Consider the following 20,552-nt stretch of genomic DNA (forward strand, 5'->3'; position numbering starts at 1 on the left):
TTGTACAGTAATTTATTATATTTTATTATGGAATCATAGCCTCAAATGCTTCTGTTTTCTCAAGAGACAAGCCATTCCTAGTAACAGGGAAAGCAGAATATATTCTCCATTATAACCTCAAATAGGTTAGATTTACTTGATTGGATTGCAAAATATGTCAGGGACTTAATAGCACATTCTTTCCTAAAACAGCCACAATTTTCATTATATATATTGCACTTTGGGGGTATCCTGGATTTCCTCTAGCAAACGTCAGGTATTGTAAAGTATCTCCTTAAACTTCGGATGAGGAATGCAACATTGTATACATTTTAAGATTTCCCCCCTCTTTTTTCTCTTCCCTAAGGCATTTACTACAGCAGTGCATTCTTAAAACATCCATATATCTAGAAAATTGGGATCTCAAATCCCAACTTCTCAAGTCATTTCTTGTATTCCGTGTTAAACAAGTATAGTTGCAAGAAAGATCCATTCAGTTATCCATCTTTGTGTTGACAGAGTTTGTTTAACTTACCACTATTTCTTTCTAATAACAACATTTACTAAAGTCTGTCCATACTGAATTACATCATTATTTATATCCAAAATTTTTGATTTCTGTTGTATCACAATTCAAATAGGTGTGTGTTTAAGGAAAAGCTTTTGTACACTTGATAGAAACATTGTGTTCTATCTGAAAAGACATTGTTGAAACCTTCTGTCCATGTCTTCCACACATGAAAAGATCCCAATGTGTCTTAATCCAAAGTGGTCCACAATTCATTTCTTTGGAATGTCTAAGACTGGCTGTAGCTAGAATTCTGACTTCCATTTGGACCCTGGTCACTTTCACTGTTTGAAACAAAGCAGGAAAGTATTACATTATATATTATTAAAATGATTACAAACATTTGATTTTAAAATTAAGATAATCTTGATTGTCATTTTGTTCACTGTGAGCACACTGGCATACATTAAAAATGAATTTTTGTTGCCTGCTCTCAAAGTATATGTCTACCCATACGCTTTATTAAAGAAACTAGTTCACTCTGTTGATACTATATGGAACAAAACTGACTGAATCTAAATTATCTGGTTTGGACACCATGAAGCCTCCTTCCAGATGGTAACAAGGAAAACAAGTCATGAAGAAGATGTGTAGCGTCCTTTGATGATTAATATGCAAGCAGATTTCAACCTTGCCATTGAAACTTCATCCTAATTTTCCCACGTTGTAATGGCACACTGCGTATCTTATCATATGGCATTACTTTAGTACTTAATATAATTTAATTTAAATAGGTAATATAATTTAAATCAGGGTAGTACAAAATTTTATTTTGATATTCAGGATTGCATAACTTTTTGTTGTAATATAACATAAAGAAGGATGAAATGGCCTTCAAGATCATATTTGGGGTGACATCTATCCTCATTTGGTCTGGCTGCTGTTTTTAATTCAGCAATATCAATAACTGACTGCTGGTAGGGCTATGTACGCTTCAAAAATGATTTGGAAGTATACTATAGAGCGGGGGTCTCCAAATTTAAGATTTAAAAAGCATAGCTGGCTGGGGAATTCTGGGAGACGAAGTTCAGAAATTTGGCACGTTTGGAGAACTCTGCTATATGCCGTATTTTTTGGAATATAAGACGTACCTTTTCCCCTCAAAAAGAGTGTGAAAATCTGGGTGTGTCTTATACACTGATACAGCATTTTTGGCCTACTGAAACCCTGTCTCCTTTGCAAAAATGGATATGCAGAGAGTTTGGGAGGCTTGCAAAGTGCTCCTGAAGGCTGGGGAGGGTAAAAAAGAGCTAAAGAGCCCCCCCAGCCCCCAAGAGCACTTTAAAAGTCTCCCAAAGCCTCTGCATGCCCCCCTTATTTTTGCAAAAAAGGCCTGTTTTTGCTAGTTTTTGCCCCCCTCCAGCCCCCAGGAGCACTCTAAGAGCCTCCCAAAGCTCTGCATGCCCCTCCCCTTTTCTTGCAAAAAAGGCCCATTTTTGTGAAAAAGAGGCCGGTTTTTCGCTCATTTTTGCCCCTCCCCGCAGCACTCTGCAAGCATCCCAAAGCTCTGCATCCCCCCCCCTTTTTTTCTGTGTGCAAAAAACGAGGTGTGCAAAGGATTTGGGAGGCCTCAGAGTGCAAAAACTTTTTTTAAAAATTTACCTCTTAAAATCATGGTGCATCTTATACTCCGGTGCGTCTTATAGTTTGAAAAATACAGTAGCTTCTGTATATTCAGTACAAATAAGCCATTGCTTTAGAGAGTTTATTATAAATAAGCCATTGCTTTATAAAGTTAACCCATTAAAATGAATTTGACTGCTAAAGCAGCTCATTAACAGGATTCCCTGGAAAATGCTGGCTACTTATGTTCACTATGGAGAAGTACCGCCCTAACTCAAAGGCAAAGTACTCTATTTTTGCCCAGGAAAAAAATATTTTGGCCTTCCAGGTTTGCAGAGTATTTTTTGGGGGAGTGGGGTGTTAAGCAGAATGGGTACAAAAAGTCTAGTGAATAAATGGACCAACTAGACGCTGAGATGCATTTTCTGTATTAAACATCCAAGTCTAAAATTATTTTATCTACAAATGAATTATTCTTGTTTTACAGTGGATCATCTATTCAAATGAAAATATTTTGAAAACCTACCTATTTGGAGGCGGTTTGGGTTTAGGCATCTTGCTTAGAATTGTAGCCATTTCTTTCCTTTCATCAAAGTTTTTCCATTGTTCATACAATTTTAAAATGACCCTGATTATTTCTAAGATCTAAATAAAATAGATGAAAAATAGTTATATGCAGTTCTATGGTGATTGCAATAAGTATGTACTTCAACATAAGATAGATTTGAAAATCTTCTGGAATCTGGGTGTTTATCATGAAAACATTTTTCAGGCCACTATTATTTTTATCCTTTGAAGAAAAAAAAGTGCAAACTATCCTCAAAACACTTCTTACCTTAGTGCCCTAGTTTCTAAATCTTAAAATTCATTTTATAAAGTTTTTATTATTATTTTAAATTAACATAGCTTTTTCTTTCAGTCTAATGTAAACTCATGATCTCACGCACCCATTCTTTTTTTTTTGTAGTAGATTTTTATTATTATTTTTTCCCTTCTACAACACCTTACAGTCATTATATCAACATTGTTATGTCATCATACCTGTACATGAATATAATATTTTGCTTCTATATTTACACACCTTTATACACAGTTCTCTATATATTTATATATAGTGTTTTTCGGCTTAATTAATTTTATTCTTGTTTTGTAGCCATTTGTACCAATTGTTCCAAATTTCATAATATTCCGACTCTTCTTTATCTTTTAATTTCAGTGTTAATTTGTCCATCTCTGCACAATCCAAAGGTTTTTTTTATCATTAATTCGTCCGAGGGGGTATTATTTTGTTTCCAGCATTGGGCAAATGTTATCTAGCTGTAGTTAGCAGATGTGTTAATATGTACTTAATTTTCTTTGTATATTTCCCTTTGATTATTCCCAGAAGAAAGATTTCGGATTTGTATTTTATCTGTTCTCCTGTAATTTCTTGCACCCATTTCCAAATTTTTGTCCAATATTTTTGTGTTTCCGGGCAGGTCCACCATATGTCATAAAAAGTCCCTTGTACTTTTTTACACTTCCCTCACTCACCCATTCTTAAACCTATTATTTAGAGGTTAGGTGCAAAGGCTCAGCAGTTAAAAATGCTGAGTTTATCAGCTGGAAAGCTGACAGTCTGGGTTTGAGCCCCAGTGCCATGGAATCGACATGAGCTCCGATTCCTTGTCCCCGCTCCTGCTCACTTAGCAGTTTGAAAACATGCAAATATGAGTAGAAAAATGGGCTCCACTTTGGTGGGAAGGTAACAGCGTTTCAAAGACTTGGCATATAAACATGTTGGCTGCATAACCATGAAACGGGTCTTTGGACAATGCGGGGCCCCTTGACCAAGAAACAAAATGAACACTATGCCCTAGAATTGGACATGATTAGACAGAGAATTTATTTACCGTATTTATTGCCATTTAGTCTCAACAAATGGCAGCACTGGGCTCAGAGCAGTATCTGGACTGATTATTACTCAGATGGGAGACCACCAGTAAATTCCAGATCTTGGAATAAGGCACTGATAGTGGCTTTTATATTATTGACCAACTATATAATTGCACCCATTCAATCCTACATCAAGCTCAATCAAAAGCATCTGTGCCCAACACAGAATATGCAATCAAAAAAAATATTTTGTAATTACTATGCAGTATCTTGTTGGTATTGATATAGAAATATTACCTTGAATAGTTTTATCTTTTTAAATTATTTATATGTTTTTCAATTTTTCACCAAGGGATGCTGGGCCAATAAGAAGCTTTCATCTTATCCATTTTGTTCCAATGGCATAATAATGTAACAATCTAGACAAGTTATTTTCGGTAAATCTGTAATTATTAAACAAAACATAACTACCTTCTCCATATCAACAGAGAGTTCAGCAAACCACTGTCTAGCATCCTTTTGCTGGACAACACAAGCCACATGTAGGCAAGCTGTAAAAAAAGCATATAGTTGAAAGGCAAAATTAAGACATAAAATTAGTGGTATAAGTGCTTTTACATTATTAAATGAAAAACACAGTCAGAACACATTCTGTGTGCTACTGTCTCCCTCTCCAAACTGGATTTTCAATTATACCATTCTACAAGTATAATTATTAATGCTCAATTAGGATGTATAGTTGAATAGTTTCCCAGTTTACCATTATTTTATTGTATGCCTGGACAAAGTTCAGTTATAAACTGAAAAATGAAATAGTTGAGGTTTTCATTATAACACCACAATTTCTATGAAAATGGCCATGAATGCAACTCTATCTTGAACCATTCCATTCAAATAGTGATACAGTACACAACATGTTACATACCTAGGGCTATCATGAAAGGAGGGTACAGCAGACAAAGATCAGTTCTGTATGTGTCATTCACTATCCTCCTGCACAGACAAAAGCAACAGATCAGCAAGTTTGTCATTCATGACTCCACACGATGGAGTCAAAACAATATGAAACTGTGACATGAGCTTACTTCCACTTTAAATACAGTATCTCGTTTCGTTTATTGGTTTTGTATGCCGCCCACTCCCGAAGGACTCCGGGCGGCTCACAATAAAACAGGGGAGGGGATAAATAAGACAATACAAACAATATTAAAATGCACAACAGTCACAATTGAAGCGGGGCTGGATACTTCAACAGCCCCCAGCCTGCCGTAACAGCCAGGACTTAGTAGCTTTACGGAAGGCCGGGAGGGTAGTACTTCCAACAGTATCTGATGTAATGAGTATAATCTGAGCAGGAGGACGTATTTCGATATATTTCATTTCTATGTCTTTTTCTATATGGAGCATGGGTATTCTTTCCCTCAAATAACAGAACTCTGCAGAGATATTAGGTGTATTCATCTTCCATGTAAGGCAAGCTTCATCACGAGCTTTTCAGTTATATGTTCAGACTATAAGAATGAATAGTAGAAGATCTGCTGGTTTATCTTCATTCATAAAAAAATGATATTTCGGTCAACCCCACCCCCACCCCACTCCTTTCAAATCAATAAATTAAATAACTTTATGTTTTATGCATTTTCCTAAGTGGATTAAGCAGATTCCCGAGGCAACAATTTTATTCAGGTCAATAATTTTCATAGGTTTTCTATTTAGGCTAAAGGACTTTTTAAATAGTCTTGTCTTCATTACCAAGCAAGAGGCAGCAACATGTCTTCTTGGCCCATATCTTGTACATATTGAAGTAGAGGTCTATAGGGATGATAAACTATCAAACAGCAGTCCTAGGGGAATTGCATTTAAGAAGAATGTTAAAAGCATCATCATCATTCCACAATACTCAACATGTTAAGTACTTCTCTGATGTTTATTGTGCCATCTATTACAAAGACAGTAGTTGGCTTCACAGAAATACAGGTGAAACTCGAAAAATTAGAATATCGTGCAAAAGTTCATTTATTTCAGTAATGCAGCTTAAAAGGTAAAACTAATATATGAGATAAGACTCATTACATGCAAAGCAAGATAGTTCAAGCTGTGATTTGTCATAATTGTGATGATTATGGCTTACAGCTCATGAAAACCCCAAATCCACCATCTCAGAAAATTAGAATATTCATGCACTCAATAAAACAAGGATTGTACACAGAACAATATCGGACCTCTGAAAAGTATAAGCATGCATATGTACTCAGTACTTGGTTTTGGCCCCTTTTGCAGCAATTACTGCCTCAATGTGGCGTGGCATGGAAGCTATCAGCCTGTGGCACTGCTGAAGTGTTATGGAAGACCAGGATGCTTCAATAGCGGCCTTCAGCTCTTCTGCATTGTTCGGTCTCATGTCTCTCATCTTTCTCTTGGCAATGCTCCATAGATTCTCTATGGGGTTCAGGTCAGCCAATTTTGCTAGTCAATCAAGCACAGTAATCCCACAGTCATTGAACCAGGATTTGGTGCTTTTTGGCAGTGTGGGCAGGTGCCAATCCTGCTGGAAAATGAAGTCAGCATCCCCATAAAGCTCGTCTGCAGAAGGAAGAATGAAGTGCTGCAAAATCTCCTGGTAGACAGCTGCATTGACCCTGGATTTAATGAAGCACAGTGGACCAACATCAGCAGATGACATGGCTCCCCAAGTCAACACAGACTGTGGAAACTTCACACTGGACTTCAAGCATCTTGTAGTGTGTGCCTCTGCATTCTTCCTCCATACTCTGGGTCCTTGGTTTCCAAATGAGATGCAAAAGTTGCTCTCATCAGAAAAGAGGACTTTGGACCACTGAGCAACAGACCAGGTCTGTTTTTCTTTAGCCCAGGTAAGACACTTCTGACATTGTTGTCAGAAAATACGACATTTGAAGCTCATGTCCAGGATCCGTCTGTGTGTGGTGGCTCTTGATGCACTGACTCCAGCCTCAGTCCACTCCTTGTGAAAGTCCCCAATACTTTTGAATGGCCTTTTCCTGACAATCCTATCCAGGCTGCGGTCATCCCTGCTGCTTGTGCACCTTTTTCTTCCGCACTTTTCCCTTCCACATAACTTTCTATTAATGTGTTTTGATACAGCACTTTGGGAACATCCAATTTCTTTTGCAATTATCTTTTGAGGCTTTCCCTCCTTATGGAGGGTGTCAATGATGGTTTTCTGCACAACAATCAGGTCAGCAGTCTTTCCCATGATTGTGATTCCTACTGAAACAGACTGAGAGACCATTTAAAGACTCAGGAACCCTTTGCAGGTGTTATGGCTTAATTAGCTGATTAGAGTGGAACACTTTGAGCCTAGAATATTGCACCTTTTCACAATATTCTAATTTTCTGAGATTGTGGATTTGGGGTTTTCATGAGCCATAATCATCACTATTATGACAAATCACAGCTTGAACTATCTTGCTTTGCATGTAATGTGTCTATCTCATATGTTAGTTTCACCTTTAAGTTGCATTACTGTAATAAAGGAACTTTTGCACGATATTCTAATTTTTTTGAGTTTCACCTGTAATTCCTCTCTAGACTGACTGGCAGCTTACCAAATTCTATCTCCCTCTGAGACACAAATGCTGACACATTTGCAGCACACAGAAACCCGATTTGCCAACAATACACTCACTGGAAATAAACATTGGCACAGTGCACTCTATTACAGAATAACAATATACAAGAAGCTTTATGAGGATCCTATTAATATATAAAGAGAATCTGAGTGGGGGGGGAAACAGTATCAACCTTTAGTGGTTTCACTTATTTTGTAAATATAAAGTTTGGCTTGAGTAACATCAACAAAATAAGAGTTGGAAAGAACTTCTAGTCCAACTCCCTGCTAAAGCAGGATACCCTATACCATTTCAGACAATTTATTGTCAAATCTCTCCAGTGTTGGAGCACCCATATATAACTTCTGAATGCAAGTTATTCCACTGATTAATTCTTCTGTCAGGAAATTTATACTTAGTTCTAGGTTGCTTCTCTGATTAGTTTCCATCCATTATTTCTTCCCCTGCCTTTAAGTGCTTTGGAGAATAGATTGACCACCCCACTCTTTTTTATGGCAGCCCCTTAGATATTGGGATACTGCTGTTATGTAACCCATAGTCTTTCTTTTCATTATATTAGCCATACCTAATTCCAGCAGCCGTTCGTCATATGTTTTAGCCTCTAATCCCCTAATCATCTTCGTTGCTCTTCTCTGCACTCTTTCTAGAGTCTCAACATCTTTTTTTATATTGTGGCAACCAAAACTGGATGAAATATTCCAAATATAGTTTAATCAAGGCATTATAAAGCGGTACTAACACTTCATGTGATCTTGACTATCCTTCTGTTAATGCACCCTAGGACTGTGTTGGCTTTTTTGCAACAGCAGTACACTGCTGGCTCATATTTAAGTGATTGTCCACTAGAACTCCAAAATTCCTCTCAGGGTGGAGTATCCTTTGTAAGAGCTTTCCTATTTAAAACAAAAGGCAGGACACTTTCTTGTAAACAAATCTGTATGCTTATTGGCCTTCAAGCCAGCTACTTCAGTTGATACATTGGACACTATTTTCTCATGCAATCTTAGATATATAAATTACTTCTCTTCTCAAAAACCTGGCATCAGTTCTTTCTACCTTCATGTATTGGATTCACATAAAAAATAGGAAATAGTACACCACTTCCTCAATCTGTAACTCTTCATCCTTTCTCTGAGATTATTCTCCTAGACTTAGCCCATTACATCTCAAAATTCTTTCCTCCCAGTAGACACATGCAAAAAGTAGCAACATTTCAGGAGATGATAGAATATTCCAGATATGATCAACATATAATTATGCAAAGGAATTATATTTGTACTATTTGTGTTACAACAGCAATAGAGACTGGGATTGCTGCCACAAAGTGATGCAGTTGATAAAGTGCAACATCACATGATTACCCTGTTCAGTGACGACGATCCCAGGCAGACCCCAAAATTCCTCAATCATTAATAGGAAGAGGCAAGAATCCCAGGTAAGAAGCATGGGGGTACCAAGGGAGGATAGGAGGAAATCATAGTAGGACCTGGATAGGTCAGTACAGTCTGTGTCTGAATTGCGGGAGCCAGGGAAGGCCTGCACAGGCCATGCACAGGCCATGCACAATTTGCAGGAGGCTGGAGGGGCTCCACATGGGTAGGGGTGTGCTAAAGATGGGAGAAAAAGTGGGAGTGACTTACCAAAGTAACTTTCAATTTTCCCTACTGGCTTCCTCATAAACTTTGCTTGGTGTAGCCAGCAGGGAAGGTCACAAATGGTGATCACATGACCTCCAACTCTCTGTGATGTTACAATGACACACAAGGTATCTAATGTGATGGATCACAATGTGAAGGGGAGGGGAATGTGCTGTGGTCATCAGAACTTCAAGGAACTCATCATATGTCCATATTTTCAGTGTCTGTAACTTTGAACAGTCACTGAATGAATGGATATAATTCAAGGACTACCTATACAAGAGATCGAACAGAATGTACAAAGTAAATGAACTTACCATTAACTCTAACAGATAAAATTCACATTCTAATATCTGTAAAGAACAAAAAATGTATGAATTAAATGGACAAAACGTACGTAAAGTGCATCATAGATTATCCTGTTCTATGGTCAGCTGGATCTAAACTATTAAAATTCTAAACTTGGAAAACCATGGGAACGAAAACATAAACTTTTTTTGTCAGCAGCAATTACATTTGAAATTTCCACTTCAATAAAAGAAACTCCTTTTTGGAAATACTGTACAATTTTTACTCCAGCAAATACCTCTTTTACAGAAGTCAACAGATTTATCATATTTTTTTCATGTTTGCAATCAAATTCATTCATTCAGTTTCTATAGTCGCCAACTCAACCAAGTGACCCTAGACTGTTTACAATTCTAAAATTATAAAATAATTAAAAGAAACCATTAAAACAAAAAACATCCGCAAAATAAATAATACAAACAGCAGCCATGAAGATTAATCAACTATTAGTAAAGCCAAGTAATGGGGCTCTTATTTGTATTTGTATTTATTAATGCTTATAGGCCGCCCTTTTCCCTGAGGGGACTCAGGGCGGCTTACATAAAATGAGGGGGGGGGGGTATACAGACAATAGACACAAACAATACATAGAAGTAAAATAGTAGGCAACATTCATTCATCATTCGGGTGGGGACAGTTATCTTTGTCCCCAGGCCTGACGGGCTAGCCAGGTCTTAAGGGCTGTGCGGAAGGTCTGGACGGTGGTGAGGGTACGAATCTCCACGGGGAGCTCGTTCCAAAGGGTCGGAGCTACTACTGAAAAGGCTCTCCTCCGTGTAGTTGCCAGTCGGCACTGGCAACTCCTCGGAGGAGGCCTAATCTATGTGATCTAATTGGTCGCAGGGAGGTAATTGGCAGGAGGCGGTCTCTCAAGTACGCAGACCCACTACCATGAAGGGCTTTATGAGTGACAAGTAGCACCTTGAAGCGCACCCGGAGATCAACAGGTAGCCAGCGCAGCTCGCGGAGGATAGGTGTTATGTGGGTGAACCGAGGTGCACCCACAATCACTCGTGCGGCTGCGTTCTGGACTAGCTGAAGTCGCCGGATGCTCTTCAAGGGCAGCCCCATGTAGAGCACATTGCAGTCTTAAACACATTCTCAGCCCCAAGCCTGGGTACACATAGCAAGTTTTTCAACTTTTGCAAAAACCTAACAGGATTGGGGCCATTCTAATATGTGAGGGGAGAATGTTCCATAAGGCAGGGGGTACAGCAGATATATCCCAACTTTTTGTTCCTGCCAGTCAACACTTTTTGGCTGACGGGCTTTGCAACTTGTCTGTAGGATCAGACTGAATGGGTAGAAACTCTTGGAAAAAGATAGTCCGTCAGATAACCCAGCCACAAGTCATGTAAAGCTTTAAAGGTGACAACCAGCATCTTGAATTGCACCCGTAAACACATCAGCAGGCCAGTGCAGCTCACGGAGTAGTGGTGTTACATATGCCATGCAGCCGGCACCATTTTTTGCCATTCAGCCGTATTTTACACCATTTGACGTTTCCGAAAGCTCTTCAAGGGCAGCCCCACGCATTTAACGGATAGTAATCTAGTTTAGGTTTTCCTCTTCTCCAAATCACACTCCTAGAGTCTCTCAGCCACAGCTGATGACACAATGGCAAGACCCTTTTTTTAAAACTTCAATTTTCTACTTTTAAAAAACAATTTAAAACAGTTGGGAGTATAGCAAAACATAAACTTCCTGTCACTGTCTGGAAATAATGCTTTGATATATTCTCAACATCCCCATTCTTCCACATTCAGTAAAAATGTAAAAGTCTTTTCAAAATCATTTGCAGAGGAAGGGAAGTGCTAAGGCAAGGAATGTTTTCTTAAGAGTATACTTACATGGTTCATCCTATAAGGAAATTCTTTTGGAAAGGCATACGAAAACCTAGTTTTCACTGCAACGAAGAAAATTCAAGAATGCTTTTTAAAATAAAAGCAATTAAAATTAATTTAGCATACTGATTTCTCTCTCTACACCTTAATTTAATTAAAATACTAGATGCTGAATGCAGGGATTTTTTGAAAGCACAAAAGAACAAGAGTTAACTATTAAGCATACATATTTTTTATATCTGATAGCAATATTTTATAGAAATTTACAATACAAAATAGAGACAAAGCAAATATTTATGTTTCAATATTTTGGAATATATATTAGAACCAGTTTACACAATGTTTATCAGTTTCTGCAAGTTTCAAATATTACCAAATGGTAAAGAAGCATTCATTCATTTAGAAAAATTAAATACTGTACCAATACAATCCTTTTTCTTCAATCATGTCTAGTTCTCTTGGAAACTGCTTGGGGAAATCCCTGCAGTTTTTTTGGCAAGATTTTTCAGAAGTTGTTTGCCACTGCCTCATTCCTAGGGTTGAGAGGGACTGGTTCATGGTCATGCAGCTGGTTTTATAAATTTATGGTGTCCTGGTTGCTAGCCTGATGCCTTTAGCTTCTACACCAAATGGCTCTCCCCAATACAATATTACCCAATAGTATTGTATTGTATCACATTTTATCATATTGTATCGTGCAATACAATAAGCACAGCTTAATAATTTTTAGTTTTTCATGTACACACATACATACAGTATGTGCCATTCCATATGTCTGAATACGATAACTATAAGCAATATTTGATTTTAAAATTCCTTTGAAAGATGACAGCTTTACAAAAAATTCCACTTACATACAGAAGTAGCAGCAGATATCAATCTTGTATTCGAAACCACACCAAATTCCTAGAACATCAAAAATAAAATAATGGTGGTAAATACACAATTCCAGAAGCACCCGTTAACAAAATGTCAAACTTTAATTACTATGTGAGATTACAGGGAGTGTGTGCTCTTGATCTGTGAGAAAAAAAGAAAAGGCACATTTTGTTCTTACTGGCAGCCTTGTAGAATCACCCAAGCCTCACTATGCCCAATTCCACAATATCTCATGTGAGCTGATGCAACACTTCTCTGCCTTTCTGCCAATTTTTCTTGTTTAGTCAAAATCACAGTATTTTGTGGATGCAAAGATTATATTACAATAAACACATTTTTGTCTGTGTGAAAAGAAAGCTATTTTCTTTCCTTTCATCAATTTCCATTGGCTGCTTTACTATTGGCAGAAAGCCATTTTCATGTTAATCCCCCATAGCTAAAAGGCAGGAAAACATCCTGCAAAGCAAGCACTGAAAGCCCAACTGATCAAGAGTCAGAAAAGATCAACTGACTGATATGACCAACAAAATGCTATGGAGGCTAGAACAGGGGGAGGCCTAACAGAAAAATCCTATCAGAAAAAGGATATTAAATGTGCTAATTACAGCCACTCCTCATTTAGTGACCATCCTGGTTGGTGACCATTCACAAATACGATGGTAATAAACAGTAATAAAAATTCATTTCCAAGCAATGCATGTATTGACCACGAATTTTCATGCCGCTGACAACAAAGGCCTTCAGTGTGAATTAAGATCAGAGAGCTGAGATTGTTAACTTGCAGTTAGAATTTTAAGGGACATGCTTTTACTTGAAGAAAAATATTTCAGGAAACGATAGCTAGTTTAAGCAATCTCTCCACTCAGTGAGGGAGGAATAAGTCCTATAAATCCTAATAAACAGAAACAGAAACAGAAAAGTAGGGAGGGTAAAAAAGAAACACATCTTTGTAGACACACTCTGCAGTGTGTGTGTGGGTGTGTGTGGGTGTGCGTGTCAGTTACATGTTCACTTAGTGACCATTTCATTTTGTTCAACAACAAAACTGCTGGAAAGGATTGCAGTTGCTTATTAAGACCAAGAGAATGCTAAAATGCCTACTTACCTCTACTTTGGATGCCAAAAATACACATGTGGGAGCCATTAGCACTGGATCAATACTTTTTAGGGAATACCTAAATATAGTTTTAAACAGAAGGGAAAATTACTAATCATACCACTTTTGAAGAGAGACCTTATATTCACAAAAAACATTTATATAGGAAAAATGAAACTGTATTGAGCTCATGATCTTACCTGGCATAGAACCTCTTGAAATAGACAGTAGCAGTGGCAATAACTTGTTGTCTTAGCTTCAAATGTTCACCTAACGCCTGAATAACTTAAAATAAAAATTTTAAAAATGAGTTAAATCTTAGTAGTTCAGTTTTGTATTCTGCAACAATTACTGAAACTGAATCCCACTGAGTTGCAAAAAGTTGCATAATGTATTGTTATATTATGTACTTATACTTTTTTGGTACTGAAAGCCCATTCATTGGCCCATTTCCTAAAGGTGAAATAATGTATGTTGTATTTTATTTTATAGGTGAAGATTGCAAATTGAGACTGTGACACAATAGATAATACCTTAAAGCAACTGTAGTTGAAACTGTAGTTAGAAAAACTAACATTAAATCACTGCTTGATATTTCTGATGCAAAGAACAATTCAAAGGAGACTGCACAGTTGGTATTATTAAATCTGATTCCTAAAATATATATAGTAAGATATGAAACTGAATAATGCCAGCATTTTTCTATGATTGGCTACTAAGCAGAGTTTGTTTAAATTCAGGCAGATGGTATTTCCAGCCCTTGTAGCTAATTCTGAGGCATTATTCAACTTCTCCAAAAATGACAAAACAGATACAAGGCATATTGAGGTGTAATCTACACCTGGGGAAAAATAATTTAGTCTATTATCTGCAACTTCATGCAATTCTCAACTCACTCTTATCCAGAAACTTAGGAACTTCACTCTGTGTGAAATGCAAAGCTTTCAGTTATCAGTTATCATACACAGCATTTAAATACTTTGCAAAAGAAATATTTGTCCAATGACTTAAGCTGTCAGTTTCAACACAGTTATGGAGTTGGCAAAGGCAGCAGGTGCTTGAAATATGACATATTTCATCTATGGAAAGGGAATAGGGTACCGGGGGAAGGTAGATCAGGAAAAAAAACTGTCAGCTGCTCCACACAAGCTCTATCTGCCAGTTGGCTAGAAAGCCACCATGGTGTCAGCTGTACAGGTAGCTCATTTGGCTTTCCAAGCAAAGGATATGTTCCAAGCATGTTGGAAACATCCATCCAAAATACCAAGCAGAGGTAGAGGCACAGAATGACAAAACAAAACATAAGATGGTTACTTGATATTTTTCCAGAATCCTTCCATCCATTCATAATTTGAACATGGCAATGCTTTATCATATTCCTGCCATTTCCAAGATAATTCACACATCAATGCTCATTATAAAGGTTGACAGCCAAGCAAGTCCTTTGTACACAAGGTGGTTAGCTAATTTTTTTTTTTAACTAGGATAAATCTGAAATGATCGGTGGAGGCAGGGATTTTATTTAAAGTACAGGATATTCAGGAAACCAATAGAACACTTGGGCAACAGAATTATAATAGCGTTGTCCATATATCAGTACTCTTTCATTGCTTACATTTTGAATAATTTCCAAGATTCTACAAATATGAACCATTTTAAATACAAAACAACTATTTCTTAATTTTAAGAAAGCAACTATTAATTTCCCCATCTCACCTTGCCAGCTCCAACACAGAGGATACTGATTCTGACTGTAACAAGTAACTTTGACTATTCAGACACATTATGAAAAGTCCAATTGTGAATATATATGCATATTTTAAAATATTACTGCCATACTCCCTGTAAGGAAATAAGGTGTACATACAGTTTGTACATGCATTGCTTGATGAATGCAAAATTTTTCAGTAACTTTATATTAAGACAGATTTGCAGCTTCTTTGAGCTTTAATTATGCATACTTAACTTCCTTTATTAGGAAGCTTTATAAAATTTTAGTACTTTGATTTATAAATATGAAAGCTGTACTTTAGCTGATTGAGCCAAAATATATTGTATCATTTTAATTATTTTAAATATTTAAACATGATTTCCTCTCTTATTAAACAAATTAAAGTCAAACCTTCCCTGCATATGAATTTTATATTTATATAAAATAAAGTTTCAATGACACCCAAGTACTGTATTAAAATGCAGGCTTAAATTGTATTTATCAATCTTTTCTATTATTGGCTCTGACTGGAAAGTAATGACCTCCTTGAATTTCAATACAAAATAACTACTGAAATTAATCATCTCTCGCCTGGACTACTGCAACGCTCTCTACATGGGGCTGCCCTTGAAGAGCACCCGGAGGCTTCAACTGGTCCAGAATGCGGCTGCGCGGGTTATCATGGGGGCACCTAGGTGCTCCCATGTTACACCCATTTTAGGTGGCCTGATTCAAGATACTAATTATGACCTTTAAAGCGCTCCATGGCTTATGCCCAGGATACCTGCGAGACCACCTACTGCCACCAGTAGACTCCCACCATCCAGTGGGATCCCACAGAGTTGGCCTCCTCAGGGTGCTCTCGGCCAGACAGTGTCGGCTAGCGATCCCCAGGGGGAGAGCCTTCTCTGTGGGAGCGCCTTCCCTCTGGAATGAGCTGCCCCGGGAGCTTCGTATAATCCCCGACCTCCGGTCCTTCCGATGCGCCCTAAAAAGTTGGCTTTTCCAGCAAACCAGCCTAGCCTGAACAAAACAAAATAAATTATTGATCATTTTTAATTTTAATTGAATTTTTTAAAAAAAATGTTATTGTTAATCCGAATTGGGTTTGTTTGGGATATTCTATTTAATTTTTTTTAACTTTTGTAATATGTGTTTTTTTTTTAATGTTGTACGCCGCCCTGAGTCCTTGGGAGAAGGGCGGCATATAAATCCAATAAACCAAACCAAACCATTTTAGAAATTTATTTTGCTTTTCCAAAACCTCAATTGCCATTTTAGTTTTCCATCATTTTGATAAAGAATACCAAAATCTTAGAATAAAAGTTAGGTCTAAGACCATTTCAAGCAAATTAAAACTTTCTCCACAACAAGGAAAGACCTATATATGAATGGGAACACATATGGTTTAGAATTGTAATGTTCCAAAAATAAAATATATCTCTAACTTTAGAAAAAAATGTTGATCAATGTTATATTTAACCCAAGTAAGAGTCTAATAGGAGCATGTTCAAGGGCCTTGGCAACATGTGCTTCTTCTAAAAATGTTAAATCATTGTATTTTAAAAAATAAGGACAATCTCACTCATCTATCCCGTCTCTCTCACACACATACGCATACACACAGAATATATCAATGATTCATTGACATCATTTTTACCATTTGTAAAAAATATCTGTAGTTTCCAATATTCTTCTTCTGCTAAAAATTTTAAGTCTTTTTGGCGTTCCTTCAGCAGATCTTGTTTATCCAAAATCCATTGTAAACTACAAAGAAAGAAAGGAGAGACCACTTTTAGATATTTGTAACACAGAAATTGTAAACACAGAAAAAAGAAAACACTTTTTATCCTTTATTATATGGCCTGATGTCAAAGATACATATTCAGTCAAAAGTATTCAGAATTAATTTTTTTCTTCCAATGATGCTTATATTTCCCCAATGTTTGCTGCCACCAGAATTTGAGAGCTCCATAACAGGCCAGCAACAAAATCCTGGGAAATAAGAAACTACTATCAGACTTTGGCGATCATTTCAAACTAAAAACATTTTATATGTGACCTTCTATAATCCAAAGATTATAATCAATCTCTTTGTTAATAGTGAATTTGTTCTAATAATTTTTTCCTTTTTCTGATAATTTGTTATTGTATTTACATATATGATGTGAAAAGTAGGATGATGTAATAGATGTCCAAATAGAGTTCAGATCTACCCTCAAATACAGAATGACTTTGAACTATTTGCATACATGCACACGCTTACTCACTCACAACAGTCCAGGATAGTTGTTGACGAGATAAAATGAAAGGAGAACCTTGTATAAATTGTCTTGACCTCTTAAAGTAAAGGCAGTATACTGTATATACTCGAGTATAAGCCTAGTTTTTCAGCCCACTTTTTGGGCTGAAAAAAGCCGCCTCGGCTTATACTCGAGTCAGTGAAAAATTTGCCCGAAATGGAGGAGAAAAAGGGGCGGGGCCATGCTGCTGGGTGACACTCGTGAATGGCCCAGTGCCCCTGTGAGTTTCCCCTCCCTCTGTGTCAGTTTGCCGCGCAGCGCGCACCGCACCATCCCCCCTCCTCACGTTCTAATGTAATGCAGGGCTGTCTTACGATTCCCCTTCCTCCCCCTCCTGCCGCTCTGCAACGATGTCCCACCTCCTCCTTGTTATGGCAAGCAGCCACATAGCGATGTCCCACCTCCTCTGGTACAGTGATCCAATGATAGGAATCACTGTGCCGTGTGTCATAGGAGGCAGGACATCGCTCCCGCGGCTGCACGGGACATCATCATCACAGCGGGACATCAGCATCATGAGGTGAGTGAAGTATTTCATTGAATACACCGCTAGTTTACTGTTTTTCTTTGAAATAAATATTCAAAAACATTATTGGTATCTATTTTTACTTTTGAAATTTACCGGTAGCTGCTGCATTTCCCACCCTAGGCTTATACTCGAGTCAATAACTTTTCCAGTTTTTTGTGGTAAAATTAGGTGCCTCGGCTTATATTCGGGTCGGCCTATACTCGAGTATATACGGTATAAGACTAATACATAACAATAATTATTTTAAGTTGCCTCAGGAATTTTAGATAGTTCTAAATGCTCTAATTTATTTTGTTTATATTTCATATTTCTTGACCACCCATCTCCACAGACAAATTGCATACAAATGTTGTATAAACCCCACTTTCTATCTCTAACTCTTTTACAAATAACATTTCTGTAATACTATGATTTTGAGTTATATGGTGGTATATATTTTAGGTATTACTCATTCTAGGTATATTTGTCTTCTTAGTACAGAAAAGTCTGGCTTCTGATTTAAAAAGCTAGCATTTAAAACACATTTAAGTTATATTTAGATACAACACTTTCATATATTCTCCATGAATCTTGGTTTCTTTAGAAATAGTGGTTGCAAATTATACTCAAGCAGCAAAAAAAGAGGAGAATCTTATCGTCATAACAAATACCCCTAAAGATTTTCCCATATGATAGGATTCCAATTTATGTTACTCAGAAATAACATTGGATCAAAAATATTTGAATTACAATCATGTTATTCAATGTGATTACTGTATGCCATTCTTCACTTTCATAGTACAATATTACAATTTAATCACCTTAACATAATGTGCTATGCATGTGAATTAGAATAATATTCATTTGTGCAAAAGTATTTTAATAACGGTAAACTATTTTGGAAAGAAACATACACATGCCAATACTTTCCTCATGTTAAACCCAGTGTGATCAGAACACTTGTTTTTCATTTTATCTGCTTCCATATGAGTTTAATAAGTAAATCTTCATTTTGTACAAAAGTTATAATAAGAACCAAAGAAAATATTAAAGATATTATATAAAAGCAGGTTAGGGTGTAGAACCACACTGCTACAATGAAGGGAAAATCAATATTTATAGTAACACAAAACCCTTGGGATGGGGAGTGGAGGTTCTACAGAAACCTGTCCTGTACTATATGCAGCTGGCAGTATGTATTTTTTCTTTGTCAAAGGACTTGCACTTATAAGTACTTGTCAATACTTCTGTAAGTATTACAGAACATTCAATGTAAATAAAATATGTTCAAGCTGGGGAAAAAAACCTCAATTTTTCTTTATACACACACAGTCACACACATCCAGGTTTTATTGGTTAGAATTGATAAAAAAGATAAAAGTTGACTTGTTAGAAAGAACCCATGTTCTAAACATAATGCGTATGTATGTATATATAATTACACACACATAGGTGTGTGTGTGTGTGTGTGTACATTATGTTTATAACATGGGTTATTTCCAACACTAAACAGACACAGAGAGAGACACTGACAGACAGACAGACAGACAGACAGACATTAAAAAAAATTGAAAGTCAATCTGCACAGGCATCTCTCTCCCAGTCATACAGCAACATCCCACTACACTGAGACCCGTCCCACCCTCTGCACTGAGAAAACAGCTTCCTACAGAGAAAACACTGAGAAAGCCTCTTACACCCCCCCCCCCGGCAACTGCCCGGCCCCGGGCGCCTGCATTTCCTTCCCTCCCTCCCTTCTCCCCAGAAGCTTCAGACTGCAAGGACAACTCACTAATGCGAACTCTGCCAGAAATTCCCTGCCATGTAGAGGGGTCAAGGTGGGAACGCTTTTTCTTTCCTGCTTGCCGGTAGCCAGGGCAAACCTTTTTTTTTTCTTCCTCCCCTCCTTCTTCTTCTTCTTCTTTCCTCTACCCCCACCTTCCAGGAACAGGAACAGGAACAGCTTTAGCAGCAGGAAGGAGTCTGCAAAAACAGCAGCACCCATACGAGCGACGACCTCACTCCCTGCTCTGTGCTCTTTCTCTCTTCGTCCGGCGGCTCGCCGCTTGCTAGCCGCTCAGTTCCGCGACAGACAAGTTCCGCTTGCGGAAATGATAAATTAGCCCACTGGGCTCTTTTTGCTTATCCGTGAAATTGGACGTTACGTGTACTGTCGCTTTATCATATTTATTTATTCTAAATGATGGCATCTGCCTTATAAACACATACTCACTGAATACGATAATTCATTTCATTTTCTTTCAATATCAAATATCCAACCAATGTGATTGCTACATTAAATTTAATCCTAAAATGGAAGTTTGCTCCATTAAAGGAAAATTAACCTCCCTCAAGTCAAACTCATGACTACATGAATATATTAGTGTTACTGGAGGATTTTTTTTAATAGCCATGCAGAATTGTTTCACCTTTGCTACTCATTTTTAAACTTCTCTATCTTTCAACCCTGGTTTTTCCTCACTCTCAAATCTAAGTTTAAGCTCATCTGAGCTGTTTAGGATTAGCCAAGGGCATCCAGTATGTTACCTCCTAATATGTTCATTGTTTTCAAGAATCCAAACATTTCCACTACCTTTATTTCATTCACAAATGTTTTGTATTATCATCTT

General features: G+C 37.3%; 1 protein-coding gene across 1 annotated transcript; it reads right to left on the reverse strand.

Annotated features, from left to right (window-relative positions):
• Position 1: 1 nt before the first annotated feature.
• On the reverse strand, positions 2-19,941 carry CCNC (cyclin C). Its single transcript, XM_032215858.1, has 12 exons — positions 19,715-19,941; positions 16,772-16,878; positions 13,601-13,685; positions 13,410-13,479; positions 12,280-12,331; positions 11,432-11,487; positions 9,551-9,586; positions 5,738-5,829; positions 4,911-4,978; positions 4,457-4,536; positions 2,637-2,755; positions 2-831 (listed from the first exon to the last, which is right to left on the reverse strand). Exons 1-12 carry the CDS (start codon positions 19,744-19,746, stop codon positions 777-779), a joined length of 852 nt encoding a protein of 283 aa, XP_032071749.1. The 5' UTR covers positions 19,747-19,941; the 3' UTR covers positions 2-776.
• Positions 19,942-20,552: the final 611 nt, after the last annotated feature.

Source organism: Thamnophis elegans, chromosome 4, assembly GCF_009769535.1.
Source record: "Thamnophis elegans isolate rThaEle1 chromosome 4, rThaEle1.pri, whole genome shotgun sequence".
Taxonomy (NCBI): domain Eukaryota; kingdom Metazoa; phylum Chordata; class Lepidosauria; order Squamata; family Colubridae; genus Thamnophis; species Thamnophis elegans.

Coding starts and splice junctions, on each gene's coding strand:
- CCNC (XM_032215858.1), bottom strand. CDS start 19,746: ATGGCAGGGAATTTCTGGCAGAGTTCGCATTA. Junction 13,686..16,771: donor ACAGATATTTTTTACAAATG/GTAAAAATGATG, acceptor TTTTATTTTAAG/TTATTCAGGCGTTAGGTGAA. Junction 11,488..12,279: donor ATCTGCTGCTACTTCTGTAT/GTAAGTGGAATT, acceptor TCTTCGTTGCAG/TGAAAACTAGGTTTTCGTAT.